Raw genomic sequence first — 20384 nt, 5'->3', positions numbered from 1 at the left:
CATCATATACTTTTTTCAATTATGGAAAACCCAAGAAGTACAATAGAATCTGTTTTTATCAGTCTACCAAGTACTGTATTTTCGTAGATGCCACATGCAGTTTTTGCTTTTACTTCTGTGCAAATTTACCCACATAACCTGAGTAGTTCAATAGGAAATGTGCATGTTATGCTAAGGTAAGCTTTCCTGGTTATAAACTACTCCTCTTGTGGTCCTTCTCTTCTGTTCCCTTCTTGAAGTACACTGATTTTTTTTTTTTTTTCGTTCAGTGTGATCACAGATACTTTTGAAGAACAAATGAAAGGTCTGTACCAATTTTACACAAACATGTAAAATTGAATTTGCCATGTTAGAGATTTCAGAGGCTCCCTGTAACTCTGTGGACAGGTAGAGGGGAAAAGCCTGCTCCAAGACTCATGGAGATGTGTGTACACAGCTAAAAACAGGAGCTATTCTGCAAACTAACTGTACCAGGCCATCATTTCTCATCTTAGTGACCAGTATTTTATGCCCTCAGGTCTTGCAGCTTGTATAGTTGGGGATTCATGAAATACTTGTTCCCACTTTACCTCTCTGGCACTTTGAATACCTGATGGAACCTCTCTCTGGTTTTGTAACTTGTAAAATGGAGAGCTTGCCGTATAGCAGTGAAGTCTTCCAGGGAGCCTAGATGTCTGCAGCAGTTAAGATTGGAGCTTCTCTGGCATAGAAAGGTGTGAAGCCCATGCACACAGCACCCTTCCTAGATCAGCTCCTTCCAATGTGAAAGCCACCAAGCCAGGTGGCTTTTCGCCCTGTCAGACTTTGGATGAACCCTGCCTCTGTTGGCCACTTCTATGCTAGAAAGAATCTGTCTCCTGCCTGGATCTGCCTAATTCGGGGAAGCATCTGGTCAACCTCTTTTAATATCCCCTCCAGAAAAGAGTGGGAACGTTGCAGTGAAGTTATTGCTCTGTGTTAAATGGCATGTGGTTTCTGAGATCCTCGTCAGTTCACATAAGGCAGTCTTTCAAAGAATCTTACATTTTTTCTGTAGTTGTCAGTTTAGTTTAAACATATTTTGAAACTTATGTTCTGTGACAGTTGGTTGAAAATTGGCCTAGAGCCTCCAAGCTTTTAGACTGTCTAGTAATCACCATTCTCCTACATAATTTATGTACTCATGTCTTCTGAGAAGCAGAAGTTAAATTGAAGTAAGCATTTTTCCCTACTTGCAACATCTCTAATCAAAGTTTAACCCCCTTTTAGGCCATTTTCCCCATAGTGCATAAAAAAACACTTGACTTCAGTGAGTGTCGTCACTTGGGAGTGGCATTCCAGGCAAAACCTTTCACCTTAGTCTGATCGAGGGGCCCTCCAAGAAGAGGTCCAAAGGGCCACCTTGAATACTTTTTGTCATTGCTTGAGTGTGTTAAGTAAAGGGGCAAGACAGATCTGCTTCTCGAATCTTTGGGGATTGTCTTAAACTTTAAGGATTTCTCTAAATAAATGTTCTACTTAAAGGGTAGCCATAAAGCACAAATGAAGCTACTAAGTGCTCAACAGACATTCCTTTAAAGAAAGAAGTTTGTGAACACGTTGAATGCCAAGCAGATGTCTGGCTTTGAGAAGACTCACAAATTCTTAATGAATGTCAACCCTATATTTGCTTCCAAGGAAGTATGAATAAATGTTGGAAATGTTGAGAGAACATTTCTTTCATACATGGCTAGAAGAGGACGCACTGAATAAATTTTATAACTTCATAACTGCATGTATTTTGCTTTAATATAATAATATTATAATATTATCATCTCATTTGCTTTTCTACCTCTACGGAGTAATGTTAAAGGAACTACATGGCCATATTACAGCCTGATAGCCAGTTATATTGTACGTCATCAGAGAAGTCCATATTAGATGGTAAAATATCTAAAAATTTATGAGAAATCTAAATGCTGTAGCATCCCACTGTAATACAGCATTTTATAGTTTTAGATGTGACTCAATTTACACAAACCACCAGCACCAATATACATTCATAAATGCACAGTGATTAAAACCACAGGTTGTATAATTCTGATAAAGCAGAGTTAGAGTGTCCTGGAAGGTACATCAAGCGTAAGTGTAAAGTTCAGTGAATTTTTACCAAGTGAACATACTCCCGTGTCAATAACCCAAACATAACCCACACCCCATACAACCCTTCAGGCTCCCTTTATTTTATCAGCCTCCCAAGGATGACTGCTATCTTGATTTTTGTCACCATCCCTCTTAAGTTATATTTTACTCATTTCAGTCTCTCTGCTTTGTATCTTGCTTACTTGGAATAAATGTATGTCTTCCATAACTATGTTCAAATTCTTTTTTCTGTTGAGCAGTTTTAAGTACAGAGCTCTGAGGCCTTCCATTAAAGGCCTCCCTAAAGCTTTGCATCAGTCAGTAAATTGGTACTCTGACGTGTTCTTCAGTCAAATACAGATCCACCAAAGAGATGACTTGCAGTTCTCTTTCAGTTCTACCATGACAGAATCAAAGGATTTCATTTTCCAGTTTCCGAAGGACATGATACATGGAACCTACTGCGGCATTTCTCTGTTCTGTCAAACTAGTGATCGCACCATGTGGGGCGGAGTTAGTTTAACTGGTTCTCCTTGAACCCTTGATGGATTCTAGTGATTACCTTCTTGGTGATAAGCCTATTTGAGTGATCCCCACTTAGGGCAAATTAAAAGTTTGGTGTTTCGAGTCAGACTAGGGTTCCAGGAGCCAAGATCAGGTGGAATAGTAAGTAGATCATGGCAGTCTAGAAGCTGTGGGGCGTGGAGTGAAGATAAAAGAGAAACAGCATCCTACTGGAAAACAAAAGGCATCTTGCCAAGAGAGCAGTGAGAGGAGAAAGAAGTGGACGTACAAGAGCGGACTTTTTATTGAAGCATGAAAGACGAGATGATTCCAGGTAGCATTTTCCAGAAGGGAATATTTTATGGAGCAAAAGTGGACAAACATTTTCTGTAAAGAGCCAGATAGTATTTTAGGCTTTGCTGGCCATGCAATCTCTGTCACAACTTAACTCTGACGTTGTAACTTGGGAGGAGCTCTAAATAATATGTAAATGAATGGGTGTGACTATGTTCTCTCAAGAATTTAAGTGAAAATAGGATGCTGCCTGGATTTGACCCTGGGACCATAGTCAGCCAGCTGTTTAGGGGTGTCTATGACTCATAAATGAACAGCAGAAGGAGTTGATTCTGACAGAAATTTTCCCGTAACTTTGATGGAATTCACCCCAGACGCCCTAGTGTGTAATTTATAGGTGCTTTTGTTTCTTCAAAACTGAGACGTTGCCCATCTCTCCTCACCTGGCTCGTTTCCCTTCCTCCCTGATTCCTCAGAAATGACTGGTGTTCTTTCTGTGGTGACCGCTGCATCGTCTGGCATCTCCATTCAATCTTTCCACGCACTTGGATTCAAGCAAACCCCTTACAAACTGGGTATGTCCTGACGTCAGTCTGTTTCAGAATGAAGTGTAAATGACAAGAGATATGTGAAGGGCCGAGGACTGGGCCTCCGCTGGTGGTACACTGGTTGAGAATCTGCCTGCCGATGCTGGGGACGCAGGTTCAGTTCTGGCCCGGGGAGATCTCACTTGCCACAGAGCAAGTAAGCCCGTGCGCGGCGACGGCTGACGCCTGCACGCCCTGCAGCCCGTGTGCGGCCACTAGAGAGCCGTCCACGCTCCCTGCAGCTGGAAAAAAGCCGCACGTGGCAAGGAAGACGCAGCACAGCTAAAACATAAAGAAAGACATGAAAGAACCCAGGACCGCAGGCACGGATGCTGCTCTGTCCCCTTCAGCTCCCTCCCTATTTCAGGAAAACTGCCAGCAAGGTGCTGAAAGAAAAGAACCACAAAGGGATCAGGCCGACTTCCTTCCCACCTTCTCCCTAAGCTAGACGCATCGTAGAGTCTTTTTTTTTTTTTTTAGTTGGAGGCCAATCACTTCACAACATTTCAGTGGGTTTTGTCATACATTGATATGAATTAGCCATGGATTTACACGTATTCCCCATCCCGATCCCCCCTCCCACCTCCCTCTCCACCCGATTCCTCTGGGTCTTCCCAGTGCACCAGGCCGGAGCACTTGTCTCATGCATCCCACCTAGGCTGGTGATCTGTTTCACCATAGATAGTATACATGCTGTTCTTTTGAAACATCCCACCCTCACCTTCTCCCACAGAGTTCAAAAGTCTGTTCTGTATTTCTGTGTCTCTTTTTCTGTTTTGCATATAGGGTTATCGTTACCATCTTTCTAAATTCCATATATATGTGTTAGTATGCTGTAATGTTCTTTATCTTTCTGGCTTACTTCACTCTGTATAAGGGGCTCCAGCTTCATCCATCTCATTAGGACTGATTCAAATGAATTCTTTTTAATGGCTGAGTAATATTCCATGGTGTATATGTACCACAGCTTCCTTATCCATTCGTCTGCTGATGGGCATCTAGGTTGCTTCCATGTCCTGGCTATTATAAACAGTGCTGCGATGAACATTGGGGTGCACGTGTCTCTTTCAGATCTGGTTTCCTCAGTGTGTATGCCCAGAAGTGGGATTGCTGGGTCATATGGCAGTTCTATTTCCAGTTTTTTAAGAAATCTCCACACTGTTTTCCATAGCGGCTGTACTAGTTTGCATTCCCACCAACAGTGTAAGAGGGTTCCCTTTTCTCCACACCCTCTCCAGCATTTATTGCTTGTAGACTTTTGGATAGCAGCCATCCTGACTGGCGTGTAATGGTACCTCATTGTGGTTTTGATTTGCATTTCTCTAATAATGAGTGATGTTGAGCATCTTTTCATGTGTTTGTTAGCCATCTGTAAGTCTTCTTTGGAGAAATGTCTGTTTAGTTCTTTGGCCCATTTTTTGATTGGGTCATTTATTTTTCTGGAATTGAGCTGCAGGAGTTGCTTGTATATTTTTGAGATTAATCCTTTGTCTGTTTCTTCATTTGCTATTATTTTCTCCCAATCTGAGGGCTGTCTTTTCACCTTACTTATAGTTTCCTTTGTAGTGCAAAAGCTTTTAAGTTTCATTAGGTCCCATTTGTTTAGTTTTGCTTTTATTTCCAATATTCTGGGAGGTGGGTCATAGAGGATCTTGCTGTGATTTATGTCAGAGAGTGTTTTGCCTATGTTCTCCTCTAGGAGTTTTATAGTTTCTGGTCTTACATTTAGATCTTTAATCCATTTTGAGTTTATTTTTGTGTATGGTTTTAGAAAGTGTTCTAGTTTCATTCTTTTACAAGTGGTTGACCAGTTTTCCCAGCACCACTTGTTAAAGAGGTTGTCTTTTTTCCATTGTATATCCTTGCCTCCTTTGTCAAAGATAAGGTGTCCATAGGTTCGTGGATTTATCTCTGGGCTTTCTATTCTGTTCCATTGATCTATATTTCTGTCTTTGTGCCAGTACCATACTGTCTTGATGACTGTGGCTTTGTAGTAGAGTCTGAAGTCAGGCAGGTTGATTCCTCCAGTTGCATTCTTCTTTCTCAAGATTACTTTGGCTATTCGAGGTTTTTTGTATTTCCATACAAATTGTGAAATTATTTGTTCTAGTTCTGTGAAAAATACCATTGGTAGCTTGATAGGGATTGCATTGAATCTATAGACTAAACCCTAAAGACTCTACCAGAAAATTACTAGAGCTAATCAATGAATATAGTAAAGTTGCAGGATATAAAATTAACACACAGAAATCCCTTGCATTCCTATATACTAACAATGAAAAAACAGAAAGAGAAATTAAGGAAACAATACCATTCACCATTGCAACAAAAAGAATAAAATACTTAGGAGTATATCTACCTAAAGAAACAAAAGACCTATACATAGAAAACTATAAAATACTGATGAAAGAAATCAAAGAGGACACAAACAGATGGAGAAACATACCGTGTTCATGGATTGGAAGAATCAATATTGTCAAAATGGCTATTCTACCCAAAGCAGTCTATAGATTCAATGCAATCCCTATCAAGCTACCAACATAGAGTCTTAAAACTAAAGGAAGTTCTTCTTGGATCTTCATATATTACTTTAGAGTTTGCCCTACATTCCCAATCACTTCTCACTCCTCTTCGCACAAGCATTCTCATTTAGTATGTGCCTGTCTGTCTGTGATACTTTATTTGTGTATCTGTGTAGCTATGAAAAATATATAATATTGTGATATGTGATTTGAAGAATAGACACTTATTTATAATGACATCCCAGCATAAATTTGTTACCTTTTTTATTTTTCTACATGTTTCCAAGACCTTTTCATTTACCACATGTGGAACAAGTTTATTTTTTCACACCACTGCTAACTATTGCTCTAATGTATATACACCATTTTATCTGTTCCCGTAGTGATCACCACATGGGTTGCCCCGAAATCTTTGCTAACATGGAACGTGCTGAAATGAATACTCAGTGTATGAACCCACCCGGTAGGATATATCTTAATACCTAGCAATGGGAATGCTTGGCTGTGATATTGGTTCAATCGGCATTGTCTCATTGCTCCAAAACAGCGGTGCTAGTGTGTACTCGGAGTCCAGGTAGGAAGGCTGCCATTTCCCTACCTTAACACCAGCTCCTGGCTTCCTTCTTTTATAAACTTTGCCAATTTGATGTTTGAAAAGTAGCACTTTGTCTCAATTTTTGTTTCTGTGATTGCTGGGGAGATTGAGTAGCTCTTTATTTAACTACTTACCTCTCTGGATTTCTGCTTTTGAAGTGCATTCGTTCTTTCTTTCTTTCATTCATTCAAGGAACGTTTTCAAAGAACCCCTTATGTGCCAGACACCTTTATATGTGCTATAAACAGAGCAGTGAACAACAGAAGGAAAAAAAAATGTTCCCGGCCTTCACATTATAGCTGTTACTCAATAAAATAAATACACACATGCATATTCAAAAGGCAGTAACTACAAGTGTGTCTGTGAATGGTAATGATTCATTATGTATTAGACATAAGTCAGTGATTCTACTTGCTGTGAAGACAAGTAGCACATTGAAAAAGGTTGTGTGTATGTATCAGTCGCTCGGTCGTGTCCGACTCTTTGTGACGCCGTGAACTGTGGCCCACCAGGCCCCTCTGTCCATGGAAATCTCCAGGCAAGAATACTGGAGTGGGTTGCTATTTCCTTCTCCAATTGAAGAAGGTTTTTTTATTGTGTTTCCTATATTTCTTTCTGCTTTCATATAAGAATTCTTTGTGTGTTCTGGATATTGATTCTTTGTTGAGTCTAGGTATGGCAGATATCTTCTAATCTGGCTCCCTCTTACTTCTGTCTGTGGTACTCTTCCTTGAGCATAAATAATTGACCCTGGGACAGTCAAATTCCATTAGCTTTTCCCTTTGTAACTTGTGCTTTGGGACGGTAAGAACTTCCCAATTACAAAGATATTCTCCTACATTTCCTTGTTAACTTGACACATTTATGTTTTTTGGATAGGACTTTAAGCTTATTTTTAATGTATATTTGTGGTGTGAAGGAGAAGGGATCCAATATTATTCATTTCTACATGGTAAGCAAATTCTTCCAATACCCAATACTGAACAGTCCTGGGTTCAATCCCTTTTCCTTCTGTTTATAATGCCATATGATCTGGAACTCAAGCTCTGGAGCCAAACTTTCCAGGGTTCAAGTCCAGGCTCCACCTCTTATTAGCTAAACAACATACTGCTTACCTTCTCCGGTTCAGTTTTCTGTATCTTTGAAATAGAGATAAAGAGGGAGAGGATATGTGTGTACATACAGCTGATTCACTCTGTCACAGCAGGAACTAACACAACTAACTTTGTAAAGCAATCAAACTGTAATAAAATAAATAAGAAAAAAGAAATAGAGATGAAATAATTGTTCTTACAGATTTGTGAGGAATAAATGGGTTAATATATATATACACTCAGTGCTTTGGTATCTATTATTAAAATTGTTTCTCTTAGAAATCTTATCAAATTTACTTTTATATCACTTCTGATAAGAAGAATATAAAGATTTCTCTCTGAGTAGCATGGACTCTTCTGTGCCCTAAATTCTATACTGATATGAAAATTGCTAACCTGGCCTTCTTTTGTTTCATACAGGCCTCGTCTTTTTTTCCCTCTAAACCCTCTGTCTTTCTGTATAATGCAGTAGCTAAGCATGCGGTCCTGTCTAAATTTACCTGCTGCATGTTGAACTCTAGCTTTACCACTTACTTGCTCTTTTATCTTAAGCTATGTAATCTCGCTGTGCCTGAGTACCCTCATTTGTAAACTGGCAATACCAGTAACCTATCTCATATAGTGTTCTTCTGAGAATCGAAAAAATTGAAACAAGCGAAGAATTCAAAACATAGTGAGCAAATAAACGCTGTTATGGTGAAGTGTATCTCTTTTAGACACCATAGTGCTGAGTCTTTTTGTTTTAATAATGGGAAAGTCTCTGTCTTTTAATATATTGTTGACTGGGGGATTTTTGCGGAAACTAAACCTGTGGCCAGCAATTTGTTATGTAAGTGAATATTGAAAGCTCTCCAGTCCATAACATTTGGGTAACAAAAGACATATTCATTGCCATGGCAAATAAAAGGGGGAAAGGTGGTGACCTATTTCTTCTTCTTGGGCTCTAAAATCACTGCGGATGGTGGCCTCAGCCATGGCATCAGAAGATGATTGCTTCTTGGCAGGAAAGCGATGACAAACCTAGACAGTGTGTTGAAAAGCAGAGACATCACTCTGCCAACAAAGGTCCATAAAGTCGAGTCTATGATCTTCCCAGTGGTCATGTACAGTTGTGAGAACCGGACCATAAAGAAGGCAGAGCGCCAAAGGATTGATGCCTTTGAACTGTGGTGCTGGAGAAGACTCCTGAGAGTCCCTTGGGCAGCAAGGAGATCAAACCAATGAAGCTTAAAGGACATCATCCCTGAATCTTAAAGGAATCAACAACAAGAAAATAAGATATATTGATACATCTCTGGTCAATAAGTTGTCAATCAGTGAATTTAACCCATTTATACTTATGATATTTATTGCCACGTTCAGCCTTATTTCTTTAGTCTTGTGTTTTCCAGTTATTGTGCTTTTTATTTCTTTATTCTCCCCATAACTTCCACTGTGCAAAAAGGATTTTCATTGCTGTTGTTGTTCAGTCACTAACTTGTTTCTGACTCTTTGTGATCCCGTGGACTGCAGCACGCCAGGGCTTCCCTGTCCTTCACTGTCTCCCAGAATCTGTTCAAATTCATGTCCATTGAGTCAGTGATGCCATCCAACCATCTCATCCTTGTCTCCTCCTGCCTTCAGTCTTTCCCAGTGGCAACGCCCTTTCCAATGAGTTGGCTCTTTGCATCAGGTAGCCAACGTATCGGAGCTTCAGCTACAGCATCAGTCCTTCCAGTGAATCAGTTCAGCTCAGTTCAGTCACTCAGTCATGTCCAACTCTTTGCGACCCCATGAATCCTAGCACGCCAGGCCTCCCTGTCCATCACCAACTCCCGGAGTTTACTCAAACTCATGTCCATCGAGTCGGTGATGCCATCCAGCCACCTCATCCTCTGTCGTCCCCTTCTCCTCCTGCCTCCAATCCCTCCCAGCATCAGGGTCTTTTCCAATGAGTCAGCTCTTCACATCAGGTGGCCAAAGTATTGGAGTTTCAGCTTCAGCATCAGTCCTTCCAATCAACACCCAGGACTGATCTCCTTTAGGATGGACTGGTTGGATCTCCTTGCAGTCCAAGGGACTCTCAAGAGTCTTCTCCAACACCACAGTTCAAAAGCATCAATTCTTTGGTGCTCAGCCTTCTTTATGGTCCAGTTCTCACATCTGTACATGACTGCTGGCAAAACCATAGCTTTGACTATATGGACCTTTATCAGCAAAGTGATGTCTCTGCTTTTTAATACTCTGTCTAGGTTTGTCATAGCTTTTCTTTCAAGGAACAAGTTTCTTTTAATTTCATGGCTGCAGTCACTGTCTGCAGTGATTTTGGAGTCCAAGAAAATAAAATCTGTCACTGTTTTCACTTTTTCCCCCATCTATTTTCCATGAAGTGATGCAACCAGATGCCATGATGTCAGTTTTTTAAATGTTCCATTTTAACCCAGTTTTTTCACTCTCCTTTTTCACTCTCATTAAGAGGCTCTTGATTGCCCCTTTGCTTTCTGCCATTAGAGTGATATCTGCATATCTGAGGTTGTTTTGAGTCCAGCTTATGAGCCTTCCAGCCTGGCATTTCACATGATGTACTCTGCATACAAGTTAAATGAAATTTTCTTTAGCTGGTTTGAAAGCTTTACAATCTATATCTGTACTGTGTCTGATTATCCCTAATGTTCTGATAACCATACTTGTGCTTATTGTCTGTATGTATTAATATGTCTTTCCTTTCCTTCCCCTCTCTCATAGAGACAAAAACTGAAGATATTAATTTTGTGCGTGCACCCAGGATTAGTCAGGTTACTTATTCTGTAAGTGATCTACTTTTTCTCTCTAGAAGCTATAGAAATATTTCTTAATCTTAGTTTAGCCATAATATGTCTAGTGATAGGAACCTTTTTCTTACATTTCAGTGCTATATTAATATAGTCATTTCAGTCTAAGGAGATATATATATCTTTTTTTTTTCATTTATTTTTATTAGTTGGAGGCTAATTACTTCACAACATTGCAGTGGGTTTTGTCATATAAGGAGATATATATCTTTAATTCTGGAAAGTTACTCATCATTCTTTTCATTTATCCTTTTTTTTTTCTTTTCTTGGATTCCCATTATATACGTGTAGTCACCTTTTTTCCTTCATTTCATTTTTCTCACAATCTGTCCTTTAATTTCCTGGTATCTTTTGGGAAAATTTTTAATTTGCACTTTCAGGTTATATCAGTTGCCTATTGTTTTTCTTATTTTAGCAGTTACATTTTTATGTAACATATTTTTAGTTGGTTCTTCTTTATAACTGCTTATTTCGGTCTCACATGTCCAGTATCTTCCCATATCTTTCCAGGGTTTGTTTTTCCCCCTTGTACTTCTTTTAACTTCTTGTTAGGGCTGTTTTTACAAGTTCTGTTTTCTTATAAGTTACTGTATTTCTTTGTGTTCATGAGCTTCTCCTGTCTTATAAATATTCCTGTTAGACTATTTTTCCCCATTTGCCCTATGGGGCAGTAATACTCCTTTCAGAGGAAAGATGAAAGCTGGGTCCTAACTTGAGGCAAATTTGGAGATAGGGTTCAGTCTGAGCTTAGGGAATCCCTATTTTTCCCCAGTGTCTTTACCCAAGCTCTGCTCTTGCTAGAGGCAGCCACATTCTGATGGAATTGCCCTGATGAGGTAGCATGCAAGACTTCTCAGCACATCCATAATATGGGCGCTTGTCCATGCCTGACTTCATGTCCTGAGGTTGGCCAGGAAGGTCTGACTTTCTTCTTCCTAGGCAGGAGTTTAGAATTGTCCTGAGGTTCTAGCTTTAAAACCTTGGAGGTGATCCTGAAAGTGGCCTGTTTCGTTTTTCCCATTATTTTGTGGACTTTGAGTTTCCCGAGATTCTAAGCCTGAGCAGAGGTCACAGCTGCACCGAGAGAGGAACCCCTCAGCTCTCTGCAGCCCCGTCTCAGCCCCGTCACACCGGGCGCCATAGAGAGGGGGCAGCTTTCCCCACCTGGTCGTCCCTCTGTGTTCTCTGGCACAGCCCTCTTTCTCTGCATGCCATTCATCTTCTGATACTCATCCAGCGTTTCCTGTTTCCCCAAAGCACTCTCACGGGTTTTGTGTTCACAGGTACTTGTGACTCTGAAATCTAGGGAATTCCTTTTTTAATTCATGGCATCTTCAGGGTTTTAATCCCATGTCTGTCTGTAGCTTCTGCTACCACATGCTCCATCCTCCACAAGTTCTTTCTGAGAGAGGGTTCCTTGGAGAAACCCATCTACATAGGAGAAAATTCAAAAATAAGGGAGTGGGGAGATGGAGGAAGGAAAGAAAGATGGGCGAGCGGAAAGAAGCTTCCCAGGTGGCTCAGTGGTAAAGAATCTGCCTGCAACATAGGAGACGCAGGTTCAGTCCCAGGGTCAGGAAGATCCCCTGGAGAAGGGCATGGCAACCCACCCCAGTATTCTTGCCTGGAGAATCCCGTGGACAGAGGAGCCTGGTGGGCTACAGTCCATGGGGTCACAAGAGTTGGACACGACTTAATGACTCAACAAGAACAGCTGGGAAGCTTCAGCTTTTCCTTACCTACCCAAAGTCACGGGAAAAGGGAAGAGAATCAGTGTCCTTGTGTTCTCCAAACAGATACAGTGAATGGGAGGTGGGGCCATTGGTCTTACCACTCTTGAGAGGCAGAGCTTGAAGGGGGAGGGCGCTCATCCTTCTTGAGTAGCCCACCAATGCTATCATGAGGCTCCTAGACAGAGGCGGCTGGGCCTGTCCCTGTTGGAGAAACTTCTGTCTCCTTATAGCAAGGGTCCACACAGAAACCACTGTCTATAGGCTCTTAACATTTAACTCCTGCGTCAGTAGCTCAATAAAAGCCCTTAAGTTAACATCTCTCGGGGCAGAAGGAGGGCTCTGAGATCTACTCTCCTTTCCTTTCTTCTCCTTGTATTCTTCCATAGAAATTTCACCATGTAGTACAGGAACTGAGTAAATGGACATTTTGCCAAAAAAGGGAAAATAATCTCATCCGTGACGCTAAGATTACAACTCTTATTCATATGTGACAGTTCACAGTTAGGAGGCAGCCTGTTGTATATTTAGAGAATAGAGGAACTAGGTAAAGAATACTGGATTCTTCAAGCTTTCTCAAATTGAAGGTTTGTGACTACCCTATGTTGTCCAATAGTGGTTACCATTTTTTAGCAAGAAAAGTATTTTTAATTAAGGCATGTATATATGTATATATCTTTTGAGTGATCCAAATTAATATTTTAAGGCACAACTACTGTATTATTTTTTGATTCCTGTTGCTTACAGCAGTCTGCTATATGCTAAGTACAACGTTAGGTCCCAGATAACTGGATAGATGGATGGGTGGATGTATTTCTTCGGTTTTTTTTTTTTGTAATGAGCAGTACCACTGTGGACAAACTGCTCTATGGTGTGAATACTATAATAAATATTTCTACTAGGAAGTATCTTCTTTTTAGTGCCTTTTATAAGGTTTATTTGCCAGTTAATAGTTCAGTGTGCCTATACACACATACATACATGCATATGCAAACATATACCACTGTCAATATGATCAGTCATTATTTAAAATATCTGAACCACTGAAACTGAAGTTTACTTGTAACAACAAAATTCCACAAAAGAGAAGTTTTACACCTAAAATGCTTTACAAAAGGAAATCTTTTTTTAAAGATACTTTCCTTTTGCGTCCTGTGGCCAGGCTATCTGTATTTTGCTTCTGTAGACTGAATCCTTGAATTACAAGTTGCCCTTGATGGCTCTGAATTCATAGTGTATCAACAAATGTTGCTTTTGGAGACTAGGAAAGCACTCACTCATCAGTCATTTGAATAACACAACTTTCTTACCCAGTAATGGGTGAATGTTTCATTATGTACCCTATGCTAAGAATCGTTTTTAGGATTCGCTATATAAATGGCTGTCTTCATTCCAGTCATAAATTGATGGGGAGTTTCTGGAAGCACTGTAATAGTTATATAATTTTAGTACGTGTAGCCCAAATTATTTTTGCCATGTTTTAACTCCTCCTCAATTCAAAACTTTATAAATGAGCCCACAAATTTTAGTTTGAAGAAGAGTTAAGTTCAGTCTCATAAATTTTTCTCTTAGGTATTTCTCTTTTTGTAATTTCTTTGTTAGTCAGCAGAATATGACTCAATGGGGAATAGACTGATATTCGCAAAGAGAAAACTTAGGAAGTTTGTTGCAAAGGAAAGTACAGCAGATTCCCCACTAATGATCCTGACCTCTAAATAGTCACCAGGAGCAGCTCTCTAGCTTCCTAAATGCAAAGGCTCTACAAATACAAGGTCATTATACAAAACGCTTCAGGATAATGAAGAAATACTATATTCCTCCATGTTCTCAATGTGTTTTCTAAATTTACTTTCTGAAAGCAACTTTATAGTAATTTTTAAGTTTACAATATGAGTTTTTAAGTTAATGTATTATTGGCCTAATTTTTAGTGTATATATTAGATTTTTCTAAGTTATTAACCTAAATACACAGTACAGTAAGATAACTTATTGTACTTTTAGCTACCTATAAAAAGTCCTTTAAATATTTTTTATTATGTGACTATATATATATATATATATATATATATACATGCACATATAATCCTTATCCATATTCCATTCAAAAAGGTGATTCATGTAGCTAATCCCATTAAAAGGGTGCAAAATGAGGCTCATGTAAGATGGGCCACCGTATACACTTTCTAGCTTAAATGGTAAAAATTTCCAGTACTCCAAACTAATGTTCATAGGGCAGTAAGAGTTACTACATAGCAAGTAAGAAAAATAATGAATAACACATGCAGAGACTGCATCCAAGATAGATTCTGAAAAGCATTCCGCACTCGATGTGCCGCTAGGCTGTGTCTCCAAGGACCCCCTCTGCTTGCGGAGCCAGCGGGAAGGGACCTGGGCCTCACAGCGCATGCGCGATGTGCCGCCCGCCCGCCCGCCGAGGCCCTGACCTCTTCCGAGGGCGAAAGAGCAACAGTGGCCGGAAGAGAACCGTGGGTGATTTAAGGACTGACGCAGACCCTGGGGTGGTAAAGATACACCTAGGGGAGAAAACGGCGCTTTTATGGTGTCTATGAGTTATGCCTTGGATCACTATTGGTATTTATAAAGTTTAGGTTTCATGTATCCTCAACCATGAATGCGTGGTTTCTAATAGATATTGGGAAGATTAACTTGTGTGGTAAGGTTGTTCCAGACTATCCAGAAAATCGTACAAATAAAAAGAGAATCGTACAAGTATATAAAAGTTAAGAAAGGAGACTAATGAGTGAAGGAGAGGACTTTTTATATGGTGGAAACACACAGTGGAAAGGAATGTATTCTGGAGAATTTTTAACGTGAAATTTAATGTATGCTCCTTCTTTTACCTGACGTGAGCTCTCCTCTCCTTGTCAAATTCTGACTCATCAAGGGAGGCTCTTGCAACCCATGCTAACTTCTACATCCTCGGAAATTATTAAGTACTGGCAAGTATATCAAAAAGCTTTCTGCAACACTTGTTTTTAATGTCTTCTAATTTGGTTTTGCTATCTTGTAAAGGCAGGAGGAGAAGGGGACAACAGAGGATGAGATGGTTGGATGGCATCACTGACGTGATAGACATGAGTTTGAGTAGGCTCCGGGAGTTGGTGATGGACAGAGAAGCCTGGCGCGCTGCAGTCCATGGGACCGCAAAGAATTGGACGTGACTGAGCGACTGATCTGACTGAATACCTCTTGTAGCAAGAAATAATTTTTTAAATGAGTGCTGCACAAATACTAGAAGATCGTTTAACTGATCTCAGCTTGACTAACCTGGGCCCCGTTAAACCACATTCCCTCCCTAAGACATGCTGAAGGATGCCCCCGGCACAGCACACCCAGGGCTGGAAGGACAGTCTTTAATACATGCCTACACTTTTTGCTTCCATGAGTCGACTTGGTGCTTACTGGGAATCTGTGGGTGTTCGTTCTTTAATCTATTTGTTCTTATTGTACTTCTCAAAGTAATCATCACTTAGGTGTTTCATAAGCCACCAAAAAATAGTCTAGCCAAAATTGTTGGTAGGAAAACCAAATATAATGTTCTAGAAAGACTTTTTGAGTTGCCAGGAAAACATTGCTGAGGACAAGATAACAATAAACTGGGGTGGATGGCATCATGACATTGTAGTTTCCACTTAATGAAACAAGCCATGGATTGTGCCCCAAAGTCAGGTTTTTCTAAGAAAAATATGCAGAATTTCAAACACAAACTCCTTTGCAGAGAATAGTTCTTTGCCTTATATCACACAAGCTTGTACGTTTATATTCTGAGTTAAATGTTATAAGGTATGCATATTTTGTTTTATGAATTCTACTTAAACGTGACATCTTTCTTTAGCAACCAACTACTGTTTCAAACCCATCAGATACCAGAGCTTCTGCTGTTTGTTGAATCTTCTTCCAAGGATTGTCCTTCCAGTTGTCCTCTTTTATCTTGATAATGGAAGCAGATATCCTTACTTGTGCTACTTGCAGTGAAATTTGGGTTGTCTCATTACATCATTGCCTTTTCTTAAAGAAAAACAGATATTGTTCTTGCCTCGGGAACTCATGCTCTGTTTTAAGACCTGAGTTAGTCATATCCATGCTTGTTTATTTGTTTGTTCAGTCTCTAAGCCGCGTCCAACTCTTTGCAATCCCGTGGACTGCAGCACACCAGGCTTCCCTGTCCTTCACTATATCCCAGATTTTGCTTCGACTCATGTCCATTGAGTCACTGGTGCTATCCAAGCATCTCGTCCTGTATCACCCCCTCCTCTCACCATCAGTCTTTCCCAGCATCAGGGTCTTTTCCAATGAGTCAGCTCTTCACATCAGATGGCCAAAGTATTGGAGCTTCGGCATCAGTCCTTCCAATGAATATTCAGGATTGATTTCCTTTTGGATTGACTAGTTTGATCTCCTTGCTGTTCAAGGGACTCTCAAGAGTCTTCTCCAACACCAAAACTTGGAAGTATCAATTTTTTTGACACTCAGCCTTCTTAGTGGTCTAACTCTCACATCCATATATAACTCCTGGAAAAACCAATGCAGACCTTTCTCAGCAAAGTGATGTCTCTTTTTAATATGCTGTCCAGGTTTGTCATAGCTTTCCTTCCAGGAAGTAAGAGTCTTTTAATTTCATGGCTGCAGTCACCATCCACAGTGATTTTGGAGGCCAAGAAAATAAAATCTGTCACTGTTTCCATTTTTCCCCTTCTTTTGCCATGAAGTGATGGGGCCAGATGTCATGATCTTAGTTTTTTGGAAGTTGAGTTTTAAGCCAGCTTTTTCACTCTCCTCTTTCACCCTCATTAAGAGGCTCTTTAAGTCCTCTTCACTTTCTGCCATTAGAGTGGTATCACCTGCATATCTGAGTTTGTTGATATTTCTCCCAGCAATCTTAATTCCAGCTTGTGATTCATCCACCCCAATATTTCCCTTGATGTACTCTGCATAGAAGTTAAATAAGCAAGGTGTCAATATACAGCCTTGATATACTCCTTTCCCAATTTTGAACCAGTCTGTTGTTCCATGGCCATTCTAAATGTTGCTTCTTGGCCTGCATACAGGTTTCTCAGGAGACAGGTAAGGTGGTCCGATACTCCCATCTCTTTAAGAATTTTCCACAGTTTGTTGTGATCCACACAATCAAAGGCTGTAGCGTAGTCAATGAAGCAAAAGTAGATGTTTTTCTGAAATTCCCTTGCTTTGTTTATGATCTAATGTATATTGGCAATTTGATCTCTGGTTCTTCTTCCATTTCTAAATCCAGCTTGACATCTGGAATTTCTCGGCTCACATACTGTTGAAGTCTAGCTTGAAGGATTTCGAGCATTACCTTGCTAGCATGTGAAATGAGTGCAATTGTGCAGTAGTTTGAACATTCTTTGGTTTGCCTTTCTTTGGGATTGGAATGAAAACTGACCTTTTCCAATCCTGTGGCCACTGCTGAGTTTTCCAAATTTGCTGGCATATTGAGTGCAGCACTTTCACAGCATCATCTTTTAGGATTTTAAATAGCTTGGCTGGAATTCCATCCACTATGTTGGTAAAAATCCTCAGCCAGTTTTAATTTGGGGGTATTAAAAATTGTAATGTCAAGCAGAGAAAGCAATGATTAGTTGTAATAGTCATGAAGAAAAGAAAACAAAGTTTAGTCCAGCTTTTTTCTGATGATTCTCTAAATCATTACTATTAGCTATTACTATTAGCAATACTATTACTATTAGCAATACTATTACTATTAGCAATACTATTACTATTACCATGCAGAGATTTATCCTTTATTATACATTCAGCTTATGGGAAAAAAAAAAAATACCTGTGTTTCTCAGCTCCATTGATCCCATGGTGTGACCTCACAATGTATTTGCATTGTGAGCCTGTTAAGTTGTAAAGGGAATTTGACAAATGTTTTCAAATGCTTCTCTCTTTTCATGCCCATTTCCCATTTGCTTTTTAGATCACTTCTTGGTGAGCATTCTTTTTTGACATTTACTAAATGTCAGCTATAGTTCATATTTGAAACATTGGCCTAGAGCCAGTGGGCTGACCAATTTGTAATAGCCTGTTAAGAAAAATTAAATAATATGTGAAAATGAAATGAAAATTGCTTCAAAGAAAAATGAGAGCTAACAGTGGAAAAGCCCATTAATGACGTGATACTCATCCATTCCTTTACGGTATTCACAGTTGTGTCATTTTGTACTGTTGCCAGACTCGGAAAGGAAATTCAAAGAAAGAATTAAAAATAATTCTTTCATATAGCAAGCATTTATTGAGTACCTATCCTGGATCAGCACAAGTAATACAGAGATGAAGAGACCAGTTCACTCTGCAAGCAACTCACGCTCCAACACAATGATTCTCAAACTTGAAATAAAGACTGAATCTGTTCTTGGCCAAAGCATTTAAGAAGGGACATCTGGGCTGCCTGAAGGCGCTTATTTGTGCAAAATACCCACTGCCAGGAATTTTTCCTAAGGAAAAAATCAGGAAAATGTGCAAAGATGTATTGAGTCTCAGAGTCATGATCTTCATTTCTAAGCAGGCTAATAAATGATTTACCAGATGTTCCAGCAGGTATTTACTGCACTTAACCTTGATAAAGAATTTAGCTTTGGGTTATTTCTTTTGCTCACTACCATTGTCTGTATTAGTTGTTCCTCAGTAGTTCATTACTCTCTTAATAGTTTACTGAGCCAGATCACTATTCAGTGTTCCTTTCTTTCTGTCTAATCACTGAGATAGCATGGATACTAGATTAAGTTAATCATGCAAATAAATATTTTGTCATTGAACTGTAATTGTTGTGGGGTTTTAAGTCTATGATAAGTTGCTCCAAAGTTAATATTAATACTATACAATTTTAGTATGGATGCTGGAGTTCTCTATTCCTGACCCACCTTTATGTAAAAGGTTGCTTGATTCTACTTGGCCATTGTCAGTAGCTTTAGAAAAGAAACAGGCAGATGAACTATGTAATCAAGCACTTAGTATTTACTTTAGTTGACTCTCCCGGGTGTCTGAGAACAGGTGGGGAAGTTACCCAGTTCCTTATTGTTTATTTAAATTGTTTACATGTATAAGAATCATCTAAGATCAGCTTATGGAGGTTCAAAACCTTTATTTTCAAGGTATAGTAGAACAATTGGTATTTGAACTATCATTCAACAGCCTTTCTGGCTTTCTTTCTCATTCAAAAGTGAAGAATCAGAAATCCTGATATTATCTGTTGGGAAATAATGGGATTTCTGAACACAGATGTCATCTTTTAACAAGTTTATGCACACATTCTGGGAAACTAATATTTAACAAGGCATTGTAGCTTCTATCTGTCACCTAGAGAGTTTTGCTTCTGTGACTTTATTTTTCCCTTAAAGTGGCAAACCAGGCTAACAGAGATTTAAACACTTACACGTAAGACTTTTCCATGGTGATTCTTCATTTAGCTATTCATTTAGCTCTTCTGCTGCTTTTATCCTTCAAGACAGTGACAACTTAAAATTCCTTTTTCCAGGAAAAAAAGTGATAATTTGTTTTTATTTAAGGGTTTCTCCTCTTCAAAAATCTGAAGTTGTTGAGATGGTTAAGAAACAAGTGAAAGTCATAACACTCGCCATTGGCGATGGAGCAAATGACGTTAGTATGATACAGACAGCGCATGTTGGGGTAGGAATAAGCGGCAATGAGGGCCTTCAGGCAGCCAATTCCTCGGACTACTCGATAGCTCAGGTAAGCAGCATTTCTGCCAAACACACCGTTCATCTTGTCAGCTGCCACTATGAAGAGGAAAATGTTAACTTCTTTCCATTCTTATTTTAGTTCAAATATTTGAAGAATCTGTTGATGGTGCATGGCGCCTGGAACTATAACAGAGTCTCCAAGTGTATCCTGTATTGCTTCTACAAGAATATAGTCCTCTATATCATCGAGGTAATTGCAAGCTAAGTTTAAAAGTCCTTGTCATTCGCACATATATTTGAAACCTTTTGGGGAAGACATTTCTTCATAATTTTAATTAATCCTTCATCGGCCCACTTTCTTAACTTCTGAATATGTTAAAAAGTTTGTCAGCTGTGGAGAAATAATGTTGAAATTCTGGCTAAACACATTATGTTGCTTTGGTAAGAAATGTTGAATGATAGT

At 39.5% G+C, this 20384-nt stretch overlaps 1 protein-coding gene across 5 annotated transcripts in view; it reads left to right on the top strand.

Moving 5' to 3' along the window:
* Positions 1 to 20384, top strand: part of ATP8A1 (ATPase phospholipid transporting 8A1) — a 226199-nt gene that overhangs the window by 153844 nt on the left and 51971 nt on the right. For all 5 annotated transcript variants that reach the window (XM_061164668.1, XM_061164664.1, XM_061164663.1 and 2 more), the window contains 2 exons: positions 19787 to 19970; positions 20061 to 20171. In XM_061164668.1, the coding sequence (XP_061020651.1) occupies positions 19787 to 19970; positions 20061 to 20171 (295 nt within the window). The remainder of the gene's footprint in view (positions 1 to 19786; positions 19971 to 20060; positions 20172 to 20384) is intronic.

This window comes from Dama dama, chromosome 17 (assembly GCF_033118175.1).
Source record: "Dama dama isolate Ldn47 chromosome 17, ASM3311817v1, whole genome shotgun sequence".
Taxonomy (NCBI): domain Eukaryota; kingdom Metazoa; phylum Chordata; class Mammalia; order Artiodactyla; family Cervidae; genus Dama; species Dama dama.
Note: the sequence above shows the minus strand (reverse complement) of the source record. Positions and strands in the feature narration are given on the sequence as shown.